The 22,063-nt window shown below is 45.6% G+C and overlaps 1 protein-coding gene across 2 annotated transcripts; it reads right to left on the reverse strand.

The window, feature by feature from the left end:
- Nucleotides 1–962: 962 nt before the first annotated feature.
- Nucleotides 963–2,543, reverse strand: LOC147665730 (uncharacterized). Of its 2 annotated transcripts, none has more exons than XM_086949557.1 (2): nucleotides 2,393–2,543; nucleotides 963–2,308 (listed from the first exon to the last, which is right to left on the reverse strand). In XM_086949557.1, exons 1-2 carry the CDS (start codon nucleotides 2,541–2,543, stop codon nucleotides 963–965), a joined length of 1,497 nt encoding a protein of 498 aa, XP_086805683.1. The 2 variants fall into 2 exon arrangements, with proteins under 2 accessions (XP_086805683.1, XP_086805684.1); XM_086949558.1 differs by having other exon boundaries at nucleotides 963–1,744; nucleotides 2,333–2,522.
- Between the last annotated feature and the right edge of the window lie 19,520 nt (nucleotides 2,544–22,063).

Genomic DNA, 22,063 nt, shown 5'->3' on the forward strand with positions numbered 1-22,063 from the left:
AACCTTTTGGGTGGAGTAAAATTTAAGACATTAATATTGTGATTTTTTTGGCAATTAGTTGATTTTTGCAAGCACTAACACTTCTCTGTGTAAAGTAAAGACCTTGAGAGTTTTGTAACTTTCAGATACTCAAATTGTGGATTTTGTTGCAATTAAAAAAACTTCAAGGCCTGAAATTTCTTTGGAGGTTGCATGTGGGCAGCCTAAGTTATCCTGCAAGAGTTTCTTGATGAATCCTATTGCAACTTCAATATGTGCTCTCTCATGTAAAGTCAGGTTGTTAGAAGCTTTTCTACAACTCAGGATACGCCTTACTTTTCACCTGGTGTGGATGCATTTCTCATGTTTAGTTAGGTCTCTTTTCTGAGTATAACGTTTCTGGCTTTCCCCTCCTGAATAAGGCTTTAGTCCAGTGTGAATTCTCTCATGTGAAATGACATTGTATTCGTGATTGAACCTTATCTGACATTCAGAACACACATAAGGCTTTTTTCTCCCTTGTGAGTTTGCTCATGACAAGTGAGAAGTAATTTGTAACCAAAGCTTGCATTTTGAGCACTCATAAGGTTTTTCCCCAGAGTGGGATCTCTCATGAAGCATAACACTGTCTTTCAGATTCAACCATTTATGACATAAGGATTTTCTCTAGTGTGGAGTTTCTCAGGGTGAAATAGTGTTTTTTCTCTGGAGCTTTTCTGGCATTCAGAGCACTCATAAGGTTTTCATCAGTATGGAGTCGCTTTTGGTTAGTGAGGATGTGCCTGTCAAATAGGAATTTCTGGCATTCACAGCGTTGGTAATGTTTTTTTCCGTGTGTGCGTCTGCTCATGTAGAGTGAGATTGAGTATAAAATTGATGTTTTTCTGGCGTTCTGAGCACTGAAATATTTTGATGGTGTGTTTTCTTATGGCGCTTGTAACCATCACTACCTCTGAATCTTTACCTTTAGAGCACTGATAATTTTATTCACCAGTGTGGATTCTCACATGTCCAGTGAGATGCGATTTACGGCAGAAACATTTTAGGCATTCGGAGCACTGATAAGGTTTTTCCCCAGTGTGGATTCTTATATGCTGAGTGAGATTGCTTTTTTCACTGAAACATTTCTGGCATTCAGAGCACTGATAAGGCTTTTCCCCAGTGTGGATTCTTATATGCTGAGTGAGACTGCTTTTTTCACTGAAACAATTGTGGCATTCAGCGCACTGATAAGGTTTTTCCCCAGTGTGGGTTCTTATATGCTGACTGAGACCACTTCTTTCACTGAAACATTTGTGGCATTCAGAGCACTGATAAGGCTTTTCCCCAGTGTGGATTCTTATATGCTGACTGAGACCGCTTTTTTCACTGAAACATTTGTGGCATTCAGAGCACTGATAAGGCTTTTCCCCAGTGTGGATTCTTATATGCTGAGTGAGACTGCTTTTTTCACTGAAACATTTGTGGCATTCAGAGCACTGATAAGGTTTTTCCCCAGTGTGGGTTCTTATATGCTCAGTGAGTCTGATTTTTTCACTGAAACATCTGTGGCATTCAGAGCACTGATAAGGTTTTTCCCCAGTGTGGGTTCTTATATGCTGAGTGAGATTGCTTTTTACACTGAAACATTTGTGGCATTCAGAGCACTGGTAAGGTTTTTCCCCAGTGTGGGTTGTTATATGTTGAGTGAGTCCTATTTTGTCACTGAAACATTTCTGGCATTCAGAGCACTGAAAAGGTTTTTCCCCAGTGTGGAATCTCACATGTGCAGTTAGAAGTGATTTAAGTTTGAAATCTTTTGGGCATTCAGAGCACTGATAAGGTTTTTCCCCAGTGTGGGTTCTTATATGCTGATTGAGACTGCTTTTGTAACTGAAACATTTCTGACATTCAGAGCATGGATAACGTTTTTTCCCTGTGTGGGTTATTGTATGTGGAGAAAGACTTCCTTTGTTTTGGAAAATGTTCTGGCATTCAGAGCACTGAAAAGGTTTTTCCCCAGTGTGGGTTTTTATATGCACCGTGAGTTCGCGTTTTTCACTGAAACATTTCTGGCATTCAGAGCACTGATAAGGTTTTTCCCCAGTGTGGGATCTTTTATGCCGACTGAGAACGCTTTTATCACTGAAACATTTGTGGCATTCAGTGCACTGATAAGGTTTTTCCCCAGTGTGCGTTCTTATATGCTGATTGAGAACGCTTTTTTCACTGAAACATTTGTGGCATTCAGAGCACTGATAAGGCTTTTCCCCAGTGTGGATCTTTCTATGCCGTGTGAGACTACTTTTTACACTGAAACATTTCTGGCATTCACAGCACTGATAAGGTTGTTCCACAGAGTGGGTTATTGCATGTTGAGAAAGGCTTTCTTTGTTACAAAACCTTTCCTGGCATTCAGAGCACTGATAAGGGTTTTCCCCAGTGTGGATTCTTATATGTTCAGTGAGATAAGATTTACGTCTGAAACTTTTTTGGCATACATTGCACTGAAAGTGGTTTCCCCCAGTGTGCATTCTGTCAAATTCTGTGAGATAAGATTTAGGGCTGTATCTTTTTTGGCACATGTAACTTTTTTCCCCAACTTAGGTTATTTTACCCTGATTGAGGCGGTTTTGAACACTGAATTTGTTCTCACAGTCATTGTTTTTATAAGGTGTATTCCTAGAGTTAATATCTCTATGTTTCGTTTTCTCTTGCTTATATGCCACGGTAAGAGGGAACCTGATTTTACAGTCGGGCTTGTTTATATAATGTTCAGCATTTATCTCTATAAGAAATTGTGTGTAATCTTCTTAACACTTGAATTGAGCAAAATATGTCTGGAAGCAGCCCTGTAACACCTGTCAAAATGTTTCTAGCAGATAATAGTCTTTAGGTCTAGCCTCTCCGGCAGCAACTTATTTTGTGACTGAAAATTTTCTCAAATCTATTTGTATAGGTTCTTAGCAATGCAGTGATAAGGTGTTAGTCTGATATTTAATGATTAAACTGATAAGTACCTTTTTGCACTGACGTCATGGCAGTAACTGAGGGCGTTAGAACGTGCACAGTACTATTGTGGATCATTAGTCGCAGAACATCAGTTCCTTTTACCCTTTCTATGTTTGGTGTAAGGTTAAGATTTGTAGTTCTGAAGACGAGGATTTATTTACATTACCTATAGCGCAACGGTGCGCATTTAATCCATTTTTATCTTTAACAGTTTTACATATCCCTGATGCACAGCAGATAATGTTGAGGCAATTTACATAGAATTACAGAACAGTACACAATAAAAAGGAAACAATCTGAGATGGTCATGTACACAATAAAGTAGTGAATTTTAAAGGTTTTCGCAAGAGTGAGCAGAGTGGGTCGTGGTTTTCTACCCAGAGGCAGATAGTCTCAAACTTGTGTAACTGGATAAAAACGGTTGTTGAACAAAGGTGATTTTCCAATCTTTTGGTTGTTAACGTGTCAGCTTCGGAGTCTTCTCTCAGCGTCTTTTCTTTGATGGTCTGCAGAAGAAACTTTTTGTTATAACTTTCTTTTATGCAGTGTGTGCTTCCTCTCTGGAATTACATGATGTTTTAGATGAAGGTTATTCTGTGCACAGATATGGCTTTGCTCTGGGTTAATGAAATGCTAAATTAGAGACTTCACTTACAGTATAGTACTTTCCTCGTCTTCCACTTCCTCGCCACACCTAGATTTTGGAAATTGTTTAAACGTAGAATGCTGGATGTCCTTCAGTTTTTCAAAATAATCCTTCTTATGGCACTGACTTCAGTTGCCTGGTGCTAAATCTTGCTTTCTTCGTCAGTAATTTCAATCACCTATAGTATTAAAATTAAATAGTTAATACATGAAAATTTCCAAAAATATAATTTACAAGCCAAATTAATGCAGAGTTGCAGAATTTTGAAAATGTTGAGCAGAGTGTAGAATAGTAGCCTGAGAGTACTTGGATGTAAGAGTGAGGATTTATAGAATTTTCAACATTTTATTAAGCTCACAAAGGATACATGCACCCTATGAACTTGTAACATAGATTCCCAAAGGCAACCTAATCTATTGTGTGCTGCGAGGACTATGCCTAGACCTATCCCTCAACTATGGTCCAGAGTATGAATCAAGGGCAATGAAATTAAGGAGTACTTTCATGTGCTCATTTTATTCCACCTGATTATCAGTTGTTGGGTTTTTCTGCACCTGGATGTACCGGGTGCAGAAAAACAGGACACAATTTTTTTCCAGACAGGAAAATTAGACTGAAAAGACGCACAAGACTCTGGGTGCAGCAGAAGCAGCCAAGACTTATGCTGTTTTTTTACAAACTGGGAGAAACACACAATTCTTCCCTTTGTTGGACATTTCTTTACCCTTTCCTCCCCTGATTCACCCATCGCCCCCCAACCAACCACATGCATTTCTCTACCACCTGCTTAAAACTAGTGGTAAATAAAAGCAGAAAAACACTATGAAATAGAGAATGGATGTGGTGTGACAGGCAGAAGAATCTGTTCCTCGTGGCAACTCCCCAGTCCATGGCGTCAAACTTGTGACTGCACGTTACTGGGGTAAATGTACCACAAAGTAAAAAAAAAAAACCAATTACATGAGATTTTTCTGTCACTCCAGTACTGTGCAACTTTTAACAAGGGACTATGAGAAGTCTTGGACCGGTCCTGTGACCTGGAGGGTCACACCAAGTGTGCCCTTATTTAAGGCAGAGGACTGTCATGGGTTTAACAGCTAGAGCGGTGATGGCAATGAATCCTGTTGTAAGGATCAATAGCCTGATGAGATCTTTGCATCATGGTTAGTGGAGTGGCTTCCTACTGACACACTTATGTAATGCTCCATTTCTATGCCTGTGCCCAGACTTTGCACTAACATCAAGTGTGTGTTTAGGGTGTTCGTGTGCGTAGCATAAATGCAATATGAGAGTGCGACAGTAAACTGCATCTCCTGCCTGCCAGTTGTGTATGCAAGTGGGACCATCTATCCCTCTTTTAAACCCTAGTTCAAAGTCCTCTGTTACCAAGGAATAATGTGCTCTACAAAGTACTCAGGTGCCTGCTGTGCCACCAGGGATGGTGTCAGCCTGACAGTCTATCTAAGTCGAGGGGACATCACCTGCAGGCAGAATTACTTAATAGAGAAGCTGTGTATCTGTCCTGAAGAGCCTAGAAGTCTGCCTAGAATCTTGCCTGTCTTGTAAGAAAGGGAAGGGAAGGGAGTTTGACTATCCAGCAGGAGGACAAGGCTGTCCTGGAAGAAGCAGGTCTGACACATCCCCGGTATTTGTAGGGCGGCCGGAAAGCCATCCAGCAGGACCAGCTAGTCTAAGGGATGCCAAGACTCTCCCAGCAGTTCAAGGCAGAAAATAAAACTCTACAACAACGTGATTGTTGAGGCCCAGTAGGACGATTGTGTGCTGCCAACAGGCCCGTTCAAGGTTGCATTTGCCAAATTCCTAACACAACAGGATCTGAATCTACTGGCTTCCTGAAGAGCCTGCGTTGGGCTTTTAGCTGCTAAATTTCTGACTACTCTGTGTCAGAGGCCCATGAGGGACTACAACTACTCCCCAGTGTCGAACACCCTGTCTGAGCTTACGCCTGTGGTCCAGCCGGCCACAGTGTGGGCTTAATTGCTGACGGTCGGGCCTCCAGAGGGGCTGCACTTACCGACAGGCCAGGTGTGACTGCTACCTTGGGACTGCTGATCTTCAGGCAAAGGCAAAGAAAAGACAGAGTGGGTGCCCTACTGTATGCAGCCTTACATCCAGGACAAAAGCGCTCCACAATAGTCTGATGGTGGGTCACTGCTCTCTCGAGTGTTCGGGCGTGCCATTCAAGTGCCGGGAAACAGGAAAGAGACCCAGACAAGACTGACTCATCCTTTGGAAGGATAAGACGCTTACGACAGAGCATACACGCATTGGGGTGACTGGAGTGACAGAACTGCACCTATACTATATTCATGATACTCCTAAATGCCCCTAGAGGAGAAGAGGGTATCAGAACCAGACGCACCTGCCTGCAGCACATGGTAGTCTGGCATGCCTGCACCATCCTTTCACCCAGACTAGCCATAAAGTTGATTTTAGAGCTGCTACGCACATAGCAGGGGGAATCTCAGACCATTCGCTGGTGGAGGTGCAACTTGATGGCCCGGTTGTGGACTTCATCCTACCCCCAAGGGTTGATCCGTGATATTTAAAAGACAAGACGTTCAAAGCTCATATGAGAGATAGAGCAGAATTCTATTTTAAGGAGAATGGGCGGCCTGTTGAATCAGCTTGCGTGCTACAGGGTGAATTCAAGCCAGTGATTCGAGGCCAGACACAAGCCTTGATTGGGAGAATGTCGAAGGAACGTAAATTGAAGTGCGAGTCTCAGGACAAGGAATGTGCTTTCCTAGAGGTTCGCTAGGCAAGTGGGGAATCAGTTTCTATCACATTACACCATCAACTGAAGCAGCACACATTAAGAGCACTAATGGAAAATAGTGTGCACTCATGCGCTGGCTACCCAGCATTGTTTCTATGATGTCGGTGATAAAGCCAATGAGTTGCTTACATGGTTAGAGAGACAAGACATAGGACGGAACTGGATCCTTGAGGACACAGACAACAAGGGGACGGAAATACTGGAAAAGAGACATCCTGAAAGAACTGACCCTGCCAATGCTAACAAATAAGGACCTAGACGCACTAGACCAAGACCTGACAGTAGACTAAATAAATTACACAATAGGAACCTTGCAAACAGGGCAAGCGACTGGACCTGATTAGCTCCCGTTAGAATTATATAAAAGCATGATGGATAAAATCAGGGAGTACCTCCAGAGTATATGAAAATAAGGGTGTCTCCCGGAAGACCAAAGAACGTCTGAGGTGGCGGTCATCCCAAAAAGGACGAACCGGCAACTGAGTGTGGGTCTTATAGACTTATCTCCCCGCTTAATATTGAGACTAAGGTCCTTGCGAACGCACTGGCGATCTGCCTGCGGACAGTATTTGCAACAGTGGTTCATCCTGATCAATCGGGCTTTATACCACACCAGGGAACACGCTTAAATCTCCGACACCCAATGGAGTACCATATGTAATAGGGGATTCCTTTGCTGAACCAGTGGCGCTGCTATTAAGCTCTTGTATGTGGCCCCTCTAGCGCGCATGTGTGTCAATAATACAGTCTACCGAGTCTTTGCCGTCCGACAGGGATGTTCCTTGTCTCCTATGCTCTTCACACTTGTTTGGGTTCACCAGGACCTCTCAAATGGGGTATTCCAAGTGATCAGGATATAATATCAACTGGAAGAAGTCCTTAATATTCCTGCTGGTGGCAGGGACCCTGCGGCTGCACTCTAGGTGCACAGTTCGGGGGGCACTACATGGCTTTAAATATTTGGTTGTATTCATTACAAGAGAGCACAGGCAGGAACATACTCCCGAAATTAGACCGTCTTTGCTGGGATGCCCCACACTTGCGGACGCTCCCGCTCTCCTTACTGGGCCAGGTGGCCCTATTTAAAGTGATGACCCTCCAGGGCCTCCTGTACATTGTGCAAAAAATGTCCTTTAAGTTCCCACCAGACATTTTTTTTCAAAAGGTAGTCTGAGAACTTCAGCTTCTGTTGTGGGATGGTGGCACTTCATGCTGAGTAAGTTGCAGAGGGGAGTTTATTAAGATGGACTGGCGGTCCGGAGTATTCACAAGTATTACTGGGCCACGCAGCTGGTGGCAGTCAACAACTGGGTTTTTGCGGACTGTGAGGATCCTGCTTACCGGGTAGATAGATTGGCCATGGGCAAGAGAGGTTACCCCACCCCGGTGCTGTATCGAAGAAAGTATGAGTGCACCCTACCTACTCATACCCAAACATTGGTAAGGGTGTGGAGAGAGGCTACCAAGTATTTAGGCCGAGAAGGTAAGCTGACTGAAATTACTCCACTGTATGATGGTGATCTCGTAAGTGCAGTGGGAGGATTGCAGGGCTTCACAAAATGGGGATTGATTAGCTTAGAACGGCCGGGCGATGTGTGGAGGGGACAGGCACTTGTGTCCTTCACAATCCTACAACAAAAGTATAAATTAGGTGACTAAAAACAGTTCTGACATTTGCAGGTGGCCACGCTCTGCAAAGTCACATCCGGGAAGGGGGGCAGTTGCCTGATGCATCCCCACTGGAGGACCAGCTGCTAACTAATCCCCAACCGAAAAAGCAATCTCAACCATCTATAGGAAGTTGAACTACAATTCTCTGGATCCCTTGGGGACGCAGAGAGCTGTGTGGGAGAGGGATCTAGGCACGCTTGGCGATGGCGATTGGGTGGAGGGCATTCAGGATGCCTGGGAGGAGGCATTTAGAACTCATTTTTGTCTAATTTAACTACAGATACTGATACTGCCAAATCAATGACCCTGTTTACCTTAAAGGGCAGCTTGAACTCAGAGCTCAACAACAGACTCGATTGAATAAATGACCAGCACACTGCTTATCTTGCCAAGACACAGGTACTTTGTAAATCTCTTTTTATTGAACTAGTGCTCAATCGATGGTGTTGATACCGAAAATACGGTGCACATTAGTGGGAGTGATTAGACCAAAAACACAAAGTCTGCAAATATAGAGTGAGTAACATAGCTTGGCTTGTCCTGACACTCCCTGGCCAAATCCCACTACACAAAACTAGATTTCCCTTTATCGAAGCCAGGTAGTCCTCCCAAGGTTCTGGAGGTCGCTGGGCTGCAAGACGACTTGCCTTTTTGGTTCTGGATCATCCAGGGATGCAGACAGGCCAGTAGGACTGGGACCAAGACATTAGTTCTCTGCAGATCCTCACCAGCAGAGAAGGCTGCAGTGCCCGGCTCTTCTTAGGTCGTCAAGAACTGAAATTCAGGGTCTGGGGATGCCACCTAAAATCTTGATTTAAGGGTGTTACAAGGGAGTGACAGGTAGAGGCTAATGGGCCCCTTTCCTGGGGTGTCTACACCCTCTATCATGCCCACCTCCTGTGGGAAGGGGGCACAGTCCTAGCCCTGATTGGATAAGTCCCATCATCTTCAGGATAGTGGGCACTACAAAGTGTACTTCACCTCGCCTCCAGCACTTGAGGGGTGAAGTTGGCAGAGGGGGCGGGGGCCGTACCTCCTGTTCTATCTAAGGTTTCCCACCTGTCCTTGCACCTAAAAGGGGCTGAGGACAGAAAGATCGCTTGCTCCCTCTAACAGAAGAGGCTGGGGTCGCATTACCAAGGCGGCAAGGCCTTTGAAAATCCCTGCCACAGATGGCTCTGCCTGACCAGGGGGAGGTGTGAATACCTCCACCCAGGAAAGGCATTGTTATCGACCTCAAAGTGCGAAGGCACTCTCCCCATGAGGACAGGATACTGTCTGGTGGTAGCAGGCTGGCTCAGGCCAGTCGGTGCCCACACTAAGGATTGGTAGATCTTAGGGGACCCCTCTAAGGGGCACTCTGTGTGCAATTTTTTATAAATCGGACACTGCAATCAATGCAGGTTTAATGTGCTGAGATGTTTGGTATCAAATATCCCATATTTCAGAGAAACCTTCATGAGGCTGGGGAACTCGTAATGAAAGGTGTCCAGCCAATGTACTTACTATAGAGCTTCCCTGGTCACTTGCAATATCCCGGAATCAACAAGGATATTGCTGGGGCATATCTGCTCATGCAGTCTAGACATCGTTAACGTTAATAGAACTTCAAACATGGGAGGTGGGAGACCCACCACACTTATGAAGGAGTCCCCTGTCCTCCGAACTCTAAATAAGGCACTTGCTCAGCATTGGAAGCGTCTATTTTAAGGCTAGCTCTGAGTAGCTGATAGTTACCAGTGGTCGGCAAAATGTTATACAAGCTGCAAAGTTACACAGATCTCGTTTGAAACCCTTAGTACAAACAGAGAGTGGAGATAATAAAGAAACTGTACGGGCAGGGGGCAGGATTGAAATGAAATTAAATGAAAAAAACTTTTATATAGCGCATGGCTACCCAGAGGCAGGACTAAAGGGGGGACCCTTAGGGGAAGAGCCAGGTCTTCAGCTGTTTCCGGAAAGCATGGTGGTTAGATTCTTTCCGGAGAGAGAGTGGTAGGGAATTCCAAAGCTTGGCCGAATTGTATGAGGAGAGGCAGCCACCTGATCTGGCCCTCATCATTCTACGAACCTCTGCCAGGTGGAGCTCGTCAGAGCGAAGTCTTCTGGAGGCCTTGTGGGGTCTAACCAGTGCCTTGATGAGGGGTGGACCGTTTCCCTTCAGAGATTTATGGGCGACGCATAGAGCCTTAAAGTGGATTCTCTCCTGTACCGGGATTGGTATGTTACTGACCAAACTCACTGGAGAAAAGAGAGGATTAAAAAATAGGATCTACCATATGGGATGGACCAATCAACAAGCATTTGCAATGCAATAGGTCTCGCAGCATTAAAGTTTTAGTTATTGGCATTGTATATGACAATGTGTTGCATTAAATTTTTAGCAAAGTCTGTATTGGTGTATAAAGATGATTTGCAAGATGATAGCTGTTGCAAAATATTAAGCAATGTTGGCAATAATATTATATTATAATAATATTGTAAGTTACTGTTGTACTTATAAGCATTTTGGGAGCGCATAGTGATATTGTGGTGCCCCTGAGTGATGCTGTGGTGGTGCCGAGTGATGCTGTGGTGATAGGATAGATAGAGAGGGCGATAGATAGATAGAGGGAGTGCGAAAGATACATAGAGGGAGGGCGAGAGAGAGATAGAGGGATAGAGGGAGGGCGAGAGAGAGATAGAGGGACCCTGACTCCGACCGAGGTTGGTTCGGCCTCGGACTGAGATCGATGGGTGTTCTTTTTGTAAATCCCTGAGTTGAGCAGTGGCACCAAGGTGGACTGACCCTACCACTTTCATCTGCCATCTTTGAAGCCTCCATGATCTGTGTGCACAGTATTCAGGTGCCAACTGTGTGACTTCCAAAGGCTACCTGCACAATTTGGATGGGGAACCTGTGCAACTTAGATTAGTGTCTATGCAGCCTTCAGGGACTGACCCAGAAGTATATACAATATATGAAGTTCTTGTTACTATTTTCACTGCCGGTCCTTTTTCTGGAAATGTCTGACTGTGTGTTATATGGTCTGCAATAGACTTCACAGGCCCTTAAGTCAAGAGACTGCTCAATATTTCCATGTGACTGCTGCACACAGACAAACACGACTTCCATCCGACGCTCGTTTGGAGACGCTCACCATCAGGATTATACTTGAAAGGGGTAAGAGTTTTCACTTTTTACCCTTGAAAATAAAACCTTGTTTGTATATAGTGCGTGCTGCTGCCGATTTGATGCCATATAGCACTGTACATAACATGCTATATATGTATATTAATTGCCTGGCAAGGGTGAAAAGCTGCATTTGTCCTTCCAAGGTCCGAACTTTGACATGTATGCTGCACGCTAAACACAGCAGCAGGCGCCTGGTTCACTGAACTATATCAGTTCCCTGATTAGGCAGGTTAGAGCATTTGAACCGGCATATCCATGTCAGAAGTTCCTCATTGCAAGTGTGGCTGGTTGAGAGCAATGCTGAGAGGTTTTTCAGTGAACTCGTGTGCTTTACAGACACCGTGTGCCCGTCATGCAGATGTTGGCACTCAAATAGTAAACTGTGCGTGAATGGTGAATTTAGAGAGGTTTGGGGGAGCTGGTGAAGTAAAGGTGTCAAGCTGGTGCAAAGGAGAAGCTGGTTTCCGCACACATTGTTTCTTCTTGGGACCCAATAAAAACCTTCGTGCATCAGTGTGATTCCTTAATCACAAGGATTGGGACTCAGCATAGGGTAACAATTACAACTGCTGCAGACTGCTAATATACGCCACAGTCACTGTTTAAAGCAGGTGGTTTAAAGTAGTATTTCGGTGTTTTTGTTGTATATGTGTATTTGTTGAGCATTTCAAAATTGAAGAAAGTACACCAATTAAATTAAAATAACTTATGGAGCTATTCTAATTATTGGTGGTAAATACCAGGAAATCAGCAGTGGAGAAGACAGCGGGCGGTACTAGAGGACGTGTCATTACTGTCGGTGCGCCTACAGTGATGTACATCCGAGTGGCATTGGCCGTGAGCAGCAAAGGTGATGAAGGACTTTCAATTGGAGGAGGTGAGGTTTGAAGGTGCAAAGACACATTTGACATTTTTATTACACTCATGAAAATTATGAAATTCAATTCACATTTGATAGAATTTCACGACTGCAGAATTTTGCACATTGTTTTCCGCTGAAAACTGGTTTAAATAGAACCCTGCCACTACCTCGCGTGATTTTTAAATGCGAGGTGCCCTCCTGTTCCATTTTCACATGAAATTCTGCAAAGTTTATTTTGCAAAATGTCCCTTAATTTCGAGTCGTTTTCCAAAAATGTAATAAAAAATATTTTGCAATTTCATGTAGGTCTGAGGAGAGAACGTATTTTCAATGAGTGGGAATGCAAGTAGAAAGATGTCAGAACATTTTCTGAGAAAAGCACATTAAGTCAATCATTAGATGGGACAGGGAGAGTTCGGTGGCATGGACAACGATTTATCAAAATACGAGGTAACAGAAGTGACATCACATACCTTTGAGACCCGATATCACAGACTTCTCAGCAGCTTCCTTTTTTCTGCTCAGGAGCTATGTGAAGGGCAAGTGTTTCTGCCCCTGCCTTCATGATTCACGAGGCCCTGGGTGAGAAGGGCTGTGCAGGGGTACCCAGAGGCATATAGATGTGGCAGGTGCCAAACCTGGTTTCTGTAATGTTTAGTGGTGGTATTGGTGAGCAGTGCTTCCACAAGTGCGGAAGTGCCCCATTACACGTTCCCTGTTAATTACGCGGGAGAAAACAGGTTTGGAGCTAAAGATTCCTTCTAGTATCCCACCCATGAGTAATTGGGTATCACAAGTTAACCCCCCATAAAATAATCTAAATGCACTGGAATTATTAGGCCTGTTGTTTGTGTCCCCACCCCACCCAGCCCTACCCCCCTTTAAAAATAATCTGATAGACCTGTTCTTATTAGGTCCTTTTGTGCAGGTTTTGTTCGTTTCCTGGGAGTTAACACTGTTGCTTCCTACTACCTGCTGCAAATAAATAAATCTTTCTTTATTCGGCTTATTCACATTGGAAAAAACCATAAAAGTACACCAAATAGCAAACAAAGTAAAAATACACTTATTACATGTTTTTCTGGTAAGAAAACAATTCATAATTTAAAAAGGGAATAAAAGATTAGTTAAAAATGTGCAAAGTACCGCTTATTCTCACACTGACAAGATTTTTAGAGATTCATTCTGTGTTTCATTATACATTTTAGGAACCTACTAACAAAATAACAGACGTTTCGTGTTTCCAACATTTGCAGTCTTAAAAGAGCAGGTCTGCATTGTCTCAGTCCCCAGGATTTTAGTATCGGTAAGAGCCAGATCTTTCTATGGGCTTGATGGTATTTACAAAGCAGAATCACATGCAAATTCGACTGCCTTGATATATCGTCACAGGGGCAAGGCGGGAGTATAGCCTCCCAACAGTTTTGTGACGGGAAAGTGACCATTCTAAAGAATATGTTTAGTCTGAATCTTGTAATAATCATTCTCTCGTATGTTGACATTTCAAGTTCTAAGTACGGATGAATGACGAGGGCTACTTGAATCATATTTGAATGGATCACTGCCGTTTTTGTCGAATTGGATGCGAGTCTTAGAGACTCCAAATGGGATAGTGCCTGACGTTTAAGAACTTTTTTTGAGATATCCGTTATAGATATCGGGTCTGAATAATACTTCTCGAGGCCCAGGTCAGTAAAAAAGTTCTTAACATATAGGAGCCACTTTATTTTTACAGAATTGTCCATATTCATTGAATCTGTTATGATGGCTTGGGTCAGAGCATTTTTGTTTGAACTCCAGATGCGGCGCCACAGCATTAGAGGTTCAATTTTGATTAGATCCTCTATATATGGGGTAGCTAATTCTAGGTGCAGTGCGTAGATAGAGGTGCCTTTGGGGGTGGCTAGCAAAAATCTTAGAAAGGTGTTTTCCGCCCTCTGAATAGAGCTAACATCAATATACCCCCAGACTCCTGCACCATATGTTGCTATTGACTTGCATTTGGCATTGTAGATCTTAAGGAGCTCTACTGGGGGCTTCTTGCCTAGTTTCTGGGAGAATGTTATTAGTGCTGCAATAGACCTCCTAAATAAAAGTGCTCTTGTGCTCACTGCTTGTTTCCAACAGAGTTGGTCATCTATCATGACCCCCAAGTAGGGGTAGTGTGGAGTTGATTCAAGCTTTTGATTATTGAGGATTATTGGGTGGGTTCTTTTTCGGTGTCTACCCACAGTCATTATGAATGTTTTTTTTACATTCACTTTTAAATCTAAATTGCCCATGAAGGATGTATATCTATTTACAGCTTTCTGGAGTTCCCTGGGTGTTCGAGCTAGAATGACGGCGTCATCCGCGTAGAGCAGGGCTGGGATCAGGCGGCGGTCTATGCGTGGGAGGTCCTGGGCCCCCCTCAACATCTCCCCCTCCAAACCATTGGTATAGAGTGAGAAGAGGAAGGGGGCCAGGACACATCCCTGCCTGACCCCACGCCCTACGCTAAACGGGGACGTCATCTCACCATTAACGCCGAAGCGTACGCTGGCTGTGGCCCCGGTGTAAAGTTCTTTGAGAAAGTCCAAAAGGGGTGGGTCTACTCCCAATTGGGCTAGGACCCTCCACAGCTTTCTGTGCGATACGCAGTCGAAAGCTGCAGAAAGGTCAACAAAGGCCATATATAACTTGGTAGGGATGGCCTGTGTATATTTCGCCATTATTAGGGTAAGGTTAAGGACCTGCTCTTGGGTGCCGAAGCCTTCTCGGAAACCGAATTGAATGTCCGAGATTATACCCCGGTCCTCGGTCCACTGCTGGAGACGCTCGAGAATCACTCTCCCCACTACTTTCCCGAGGGAGTCCAGCAGTGATATGGGCCGATAGCACTTTACATCTTGTCGGTCCCCCTTTTTAAAAATGGGGACCATTATTGATTTCGTCCAGGATGTTAGGATTCCCTCTGTTGCTGCTGCTGTACATACTCTGGTTAAGATGGGAGCCCAAAGATCTTGGTTACATTTAAAAAGGTCCACCGGGACCCCATCAGGTCCTGGTGCCTTGCCTGTTTTACTACTCTGCAGAGCGGCTATAAGATCTGGAATATCAAAAGGGACCAGAATGGGGTAATTTACCTTAGGGGGAGGGGATTCTGTTGGGTGATTGTTCTTAAAAATTTCCTCAAAGTGGGAGACCCAGGTGTTTTCGTCGATAGCGACTTCTATTTTTGGGGTCTCTCTATCTGTGAGGTATGGGGATCTGACCGTACGCCAAAAAAGCTCACTGTTTTGGGAGACTGCTCCGTGATGGAGATCATCCCATAACTTTTGCTTTAGTTGCGCAGTACGGATCTTTCTCTCCCTTGTATATTGGCGCCTAAGCAGCTGAATCTGAGCCACATCACGTGGGTTGCTTTTGAGCGCGGATTTCAGATTTGATAGGGCCGCTGTGCAGTTGTGGTTAAACCACTTTGGCTTTGGTGGGCGGTTTGATTTAAGTTTTGTGGTCAACAGGTCTTTTATTGTATCTAATATTGAGTTAAAATTTTCCAGAACTTCTTTGTGACTAATTGTAAGGTCCAGACATTTCATTATGTTTGAGTAGGACTGCGTTACTAGTTTTTTCATTATGTCTGATGGATTAATTTTCGCCCATCTAATTGTTAGTCCATTACGTTTACCGACCTCTATCTTGTTCTGCCGAAGAGTAGTCGCCATATCTGATTTGTATGAGAGGTTGGCAGGCATGGGCATAGTTAGCGTTAGGGTTGCGTGATCGCTAAAGGGTGTGACAGTGACTTCGAAGTCTTTCAATGACGACATCAGGGTTTGGGAGAGAAATATGAAGTCTACTGTTGTCTTGTGCCCTCTGCCCACATAGGTTGGGATGAATTCATTTGGATCTGCTTTTGGATGATTGACAATCTGGAGATCTAGGTCTGATAGGGCAATATTGATTATGTTTCCCAGTTTAGAATGTGCGAGGTGAGCTAGTGGGATGTTAAATTCGTCCACGATCCCGCAACACACTAAATTGGGAACTGTGCAGGGGTGGAGGTTGAAATCACCTCCCCAAATTAAGTGGGTTGCTTTATTAGCAGGGCTCTGATGTAGTAATTGTTTTAATTTATCGGTTATGGTGGTGAGAAGAATTATAAATTTTTCTTCTGGTAGGTTATTATATGTATTAGTCAAAATAATACTGTCTTTGTTAGGGAGGGTGAGCAATAAGATTTGATAGTTGGTGTCCAGAGAGAGTACGGCCACTTTATTAAAAGATAAAGAATTTGAAATATAAGTGGCTAGCCCACCTTTTGGTCTGCCCATTGTACTGGTTAAGGCTGGAACATTATAGGTTTTATAGCCTTGTATATGGAGTTCTTCTACAGACCATGTCTCCTGGAGACAAATTATTTGGCTTGAGGCTAAAAACTTCTGCGCAGAACCATCCTCGATTTTATTGCGGAGGCCCGCGATGTTCCAGTAAGAGGCTATGAGGAGTGGGGTGTCATCAATAGATTCAGCTTCTGGGGTTATCATGTTCTTTTTCTTATTACTAATAGGTAGGACAGTAATATTGGGTTGCAAGGGGGGAGATAATTGGGTATCAATGGGAGAAATCTCTATTGATGGTCAGTCGACCATTTCTAGGCCGCTAAACCTATTACTTAGTGGGATGTTTTGCCAAGGGTCCCATCGTGTTTGATCTCTATGTGGGGGCCAATATGTATCGGGTCTTCTGTCATCCCACCTTCCGCCCTGACGGCGCTGTCTCACTGGGTGCCAGGCGAAATCTGGCTCGTATTGGTTATGGGGACCGTTGTAGATGGTATTTTGAAAGCCATCCTGTCTAGGGAATGGGACGGATGTCAGAAGTGGGAGGGACCAAGGGGGCTCCTGCTCGTGTGTATAGCTGTCTATATGCCTGAAGGGATAGAAAAAGGGGAGGGACTTGATCTTAATTCCTCCATTTGGGGTGATGTCTTCCCAGGCACAGACATAATCCGCTGTTCGAGGATCCTCGAAAGTGATTGTGATACAGTCCCCGGGAATGGTCTTTCGGGTGTTGCCCACCCATGGTACCCTAGCTACAGATCTAATCTTGCCGCGCCAGGAAGATGGAATTGGGCGGTTGGTTTGAAGCCAGTGCTGAACTTTATTTTTCAGAGACCAAGCCGGTTCTGGGGTAGAATCTGTTAGTTCTGGCACGCCGGCCATGACTGCAACGTAGGGTGAGGCCTCTGGGGGGAAGTCTGCTGGAAATCGTGATGGACCAAGATTCCCCGCAGTGTTTCTTTTGGGTCTACCCACAGGTGTTTTTGGTGTTTTTAATGGAGCAGGGGGGGGGGGGTAAGGTTTTTGTTATTGCGTTATGCGTGGTTTTCCCTGAGGTTTTATTGGCAGTACCGCTCGGTACGGTCGGAGTGGGGGCAGTAGCAGCAGGGACAGTTGTTGCGGGCACAGCTAGGGGAATCGGGACGGTGGTCTGTTGTGGGTTACTAGTAGAACTTTGAGCTGTTACAGTTTTTGCTATTTTGGTTAGATTTGTGGTATTTTTGTTGGCCAACGCGTTTGGTGTCGTTATCCTAAGGGTCTTTTGTTGTGGATTCGATAAAGGTAAATTGGCCATTAGTGCATTAGAGCTTGTTGGTTTTTTACTGTTGTTTTGTGGCGGTTTTTGAGGACGTGATAGTTCAGAGGGATGCTGATTTTTTATAAAGTTAGTAATTTGTAATTCTAGAGATGCTAGCCGATGTTCTAGGGGTTGTAGTGCTTGCTTGACTACTTTGGCTATGCTGGAGAGTGTTAGTTCCTGAGCCTCAGGTGCACTCAGATCCGTCGAAGTTTGTTTTGTGGGATGAGGGTCCAAGACTATCAGGGAAGGTGGCTCCTTAACTACATGATGGACTGACGCTAGGATCTCGACATGTGTCGCCCTATCATTCTGGATTTGTGGGATACTTGATGTTGTTACCAAGGTGTCCAGGATGGTTGGGTTTTGTGATACCCTTTGCTTACTGATTGCTCCCTCCCTCCTACCCCTTTCTAGTCTTTTTTCTGACGAGGAGATATCTACAGGAGTTGTTGGAACCAGTTCGGGTGTTTTTTCCAGATCGAAGCTGAGTTGGGAGTCCGCTAGCTGAGATACCGACAAGTCTACTATATTTGGTAGGCTGCGTCTCTCTCTAGTTGGAGCCAACTCTGTGGATGGGATGCCTAGCGCTGGGGATCTGGCTTCCGCCAAAGTTCCTAGTGAGGATCTTTTTGCAAATGCCAGATCTAGGGAGACCCTTTCTTCGATGAGTGTTATACTTTCATCTATAAGCGTGTTTGCCTTCGCTAGGAAGTCGTCCATGGGACCAAGCAGTTTGCCTGCGGCACTAGGGGCTTTAGTTTTAGCTTTGTTCCCTCTCGTATAGACCATTGCTATTCTATTTCAGTTGTAGAGATGAAGTTAAGCATATAATTCTTACTAATGACAAAAAATGAGTCGGGATATGATGTTGGAGTTAAGGGGGATTGCCCAGTCCAGTCTCTACCAGCCTCTAACGGCCTAAAACGGCCCAGTCTTTGCCCGGGTCTTCGCCCCGGGCTGCGACCCGCGGCGCGACCCGCGGCGCGTTTAGAGGCTGTCTAGATATGAGGGAAGGAAGGAGGGCGTGGCCTCCGGGGGAAGAGGCGCCGGCTGCAAGGAGCGATGGTTTCTGGGCCTCGCAGTCCCCCGGTGGGCTGTTTGTGGACACAACCAGTGCACTGCTACCTGGGCGGGTCGCGCTGAGAGCGAGATGGTGAACTGCCGATTGCAGTAACGCTCCCACCAGCCGACCTCAGCTCCAGGGAGTGCGCTTCAGGATTTGGGCAAATTAGCAGTTCCTCTTTCGTGGCACAGAGCAGGTCGGTGAGCGGCACCCGCGCAGCGGGTGTCGCGAAAGGTTATGTAGAAGCGTCCCAATGAGTGGGCGTGGCCTCCGGGGGAAGAGGCGCCGGCTGCAAGGAGCGGTGGTTTCTGGGCCTCGCAGTCCCCCGGTGGGCTGTTTGTGGACACAACCAGTGCACTGCTACCTGGGCGGGTCGCGCTGAGAGCGAGATGGTGAACTGCCGATTGCAGTAACGCTCCCACCAGCCGACCTCAGCTCCAGGGAGTGCGCTTCAGGATTTGGGCAAATTAGCAGTTCCTCTTTCGTGGCACAGAGCAGGTCGGTGAGCGGCACCCGCGCAGCGGGTGTCGCGAAAGGTTATGTAGAAGCGTCCCAATGAGTGGGCGTGGCCTCCGGGGGAAGAGGCGCCGGCTGCAAGGAGCGGTGGTTTCTGGGCCTCGCAGTCCCCCGGTGGGCTGTTTGTGGACACAACCAGTGCACTGCTACCTGGGCGGGTCGCGCTGAGAGCGAGATGGTGAACTGCCGATTGCAGTAACGCTCCCACCAGCCGACCTCAGCTCCAGGGAGTGCGCTTCAGGATTTGGGCAAATTAGCAGTTCCTCTTTCGTGGCACAGAGCAGGTCGGTGAGCGGTGAGACGGTACAGCAGAAGATAGTCTTGGGAGCTTTGATTCTATGTTGCTATGTTAGTGGTCGGAGTCGGACTTCTTGGTGGAACAGCCTGTAATTAGTCACAGACTCGGGCTCTGTTCTAAAGGACATTCCTGTCTTTGCTGCTTTCTCAGAAAACAGCAATCTCCTCGAGTCTGCAATGTGTGTCTTCGGAAGTTCGAAGCTTCCCGCCTGCCTGCTGCAGTAGGGTAGCTGCTTCAGGTAAGGTGCGAAAGGTGTGGGCGGGGAGTGGGCTGGGCGGACCCTCTGTATTCCGGCTGCGCAGCATGGTCTGCTCCCCCGGGTGCCATTCAGAGACAGAACATCGAACCTGGCCATTTTCTCGATGACACAGCAGCCATGTTGTCTCACTTGCTTAGAGGGCACTGGAGACATGCTGGGGGCGGGGTGGGGCACCGGACAAAGGTTGTTTTAGAGAGCCGGAGAAGCATCTGTCTAGTTATAAAAAAATACACGGCGGGCAAGGGGCCAACGAAACAAATGCTCTCCCCGGCCTGTCGAGAGAGAAGTGTAATTGTTTCAGTTTTTATAGGATCTCTGAAAGATACAGCACCCTGTTTATTATGTTTTGCAGCAAGTGTCTGGCTGTAATGCCTCCCATGTCAAACCTTGAAAGCAAGACTATAAGTTCCGGATATAACTAGGCGGAGAAAAGCAACTGGAAACAAGAGTGAGAGACGCGGCGCTCTGCAGACTGTCTGCAGGACAGGGCACCATCGACAATTTAATAATTATAGGGAGGGCGTCCACATGCCGCAGGGATCTAAAGTCACTAGAGCTGAGCCAACCATTGCCGCCCGAGGTAAAGGGTCACTCGCGGCCAGTTGCGATGAAGTCAGTTTATTAAAACAACATCCTTCCCTCCTCGCGCACACTGGGCATATGTTCCCCATTAGGTCTGCTCAGATCTGTGCATTTTGTGATGATGTCAGCACCGCGGGGTGACTTTGAGTTTATCTGTATGAGAAAAACGCCGAGGACCAAGCAATGAGGAAGATTTCAAAAAAGCTTGCGGGATTTTGGCAGGAATAGTGAGCTGCACAGCGGGTGGAAACTTAAACTGCAACAAAACTTCACTCGAGCCCTCCACTGCCTCCGCCTCTCCCGCACTCTCAATCTCCGTCAGATCAGCTCACACACGCACGGCTCCAGCAACCAGCAGAGGCAAACACAGCAGATTCAGACGTCTGCCTGTTTATCAGCGCCGCGCGCCCCTCTGCAGACTCCCGCGTGGCCAGCTCTTCTCTCCCCTCGTTGTCGGCTGAACCGGAAGCTATAGTTCTCGTGGCGAGAAAGCGCTTAGCGCGCGTTCACCATAGCGAGACCTGAAAAGGGATTTAGATCTGCTTTTGACATAATCAGTAAACAGAACCAGATGAGCTGACAACCTGCACATGCCAGGGTGAAAACAGAATCATGTGTTGGCCGGCTACGGCACATGCAGCAAATTAACATGGCCTACGCCAGACCATTACAAAATTCTATATTCATTCTACTGACCTCTCGACAAATTAAACAAGAAAATCAAGTAGAGTCCTCTTGGACCGAAACGACTTACAAGCGTCGTAGTCTTCCTCCTTGTGCTGTGGAGAGAGGCACCAGTTACAAACTTGATGTCGGTCGGCGCGAGGGTCCTTGGACAGAAATGGACTGGAGTCCGTTCCATTTGCAGATGGCTGGCCCTACGCAGCAAAGCCCGACGGTTGCCCACAAGGTTTTCTATCACGGAGAGGGCATTTATGTTAGTGACAAGATCTAGTGGTTAAGTTAGATCACAGATTGGGAGAGCGAAAGAGTGAAAGACCCAGAAGTGATTTAAGAACTTGTCATTTTAGAGTTGAGAAAAAAGAAACAGAAGAAAAGAACACACACGTGGAACCAATGCAGATTGGTGGTCTGAAAGGACAACTTCCTGCAGAAGAAAAAGAACGCAAGCGATAGGGCAATTTGTGTCTTCATTGTGGCAAGGCAAGTCACTTTACAAAGGATTATCCAGTTGAAACTAACAAAACGAAAGCTATAGCAATAACAGACAAACCATTGAGCGAGTCAGAAAACTAAATTTCTCGGAGAAAAAAGAGATTGTTTCTTTGAGAACAACTTCAGTACAGATCTCACAGTATGCCACTAATGTTGTTAATCGTACTCCGAAGCACTTTACAATTAGGGTAACCTTTATTATAACAACTCAAGAAAGACACAGCTTGGCTGTTCTGATTGATTCTGGGGCTACCGGCAATTTTATTTAATTTGGAAATAGCCAGTAAATTAGGAATAACTCGAGCTGCAAAATCTGAACCAGAACCAGTCAGAGCTGTAAACGGCTCAGCTTTAGCCTCTGGATTAATTAAGTTTCATATCAAACCTTTGACCATAGGTGGAGAAAATGGGCACACTGAA

Source organism: Lissotriton vulgaris, unplaced genomic scaffold (assembly GCF_964263255.1).
Source record: "Lissotriton vulgaris unplaced genomic scaffold, aLisVul1.2 SCAFFOLD_1455, whole genome shotgun sequence".
Lineage (NCBI taxonomy): Eukaryota > Metazoa > Chordata > Amphibia > Caudata > Salamandridae > Lissotriton > Lissotriton vulgaris.

Excerpts from the sequence above, each read along its gene's own strand:
- LOC147665730 (XM_086949557.1), bottom strand. The coding sequence starts at position 2,543 with ATGTGCCAAAAAAGATACAGCCCTAAATCTTATCTCACAGAATTTGAC. Across the intron at positions 2,309-2,392 it reads AAGAATCCACACTGGGGAAA|AACCTTATCAGTGCTGTGAA; the intron begins ACCCTTATCAGT and ends ACTCTGTGGAAC.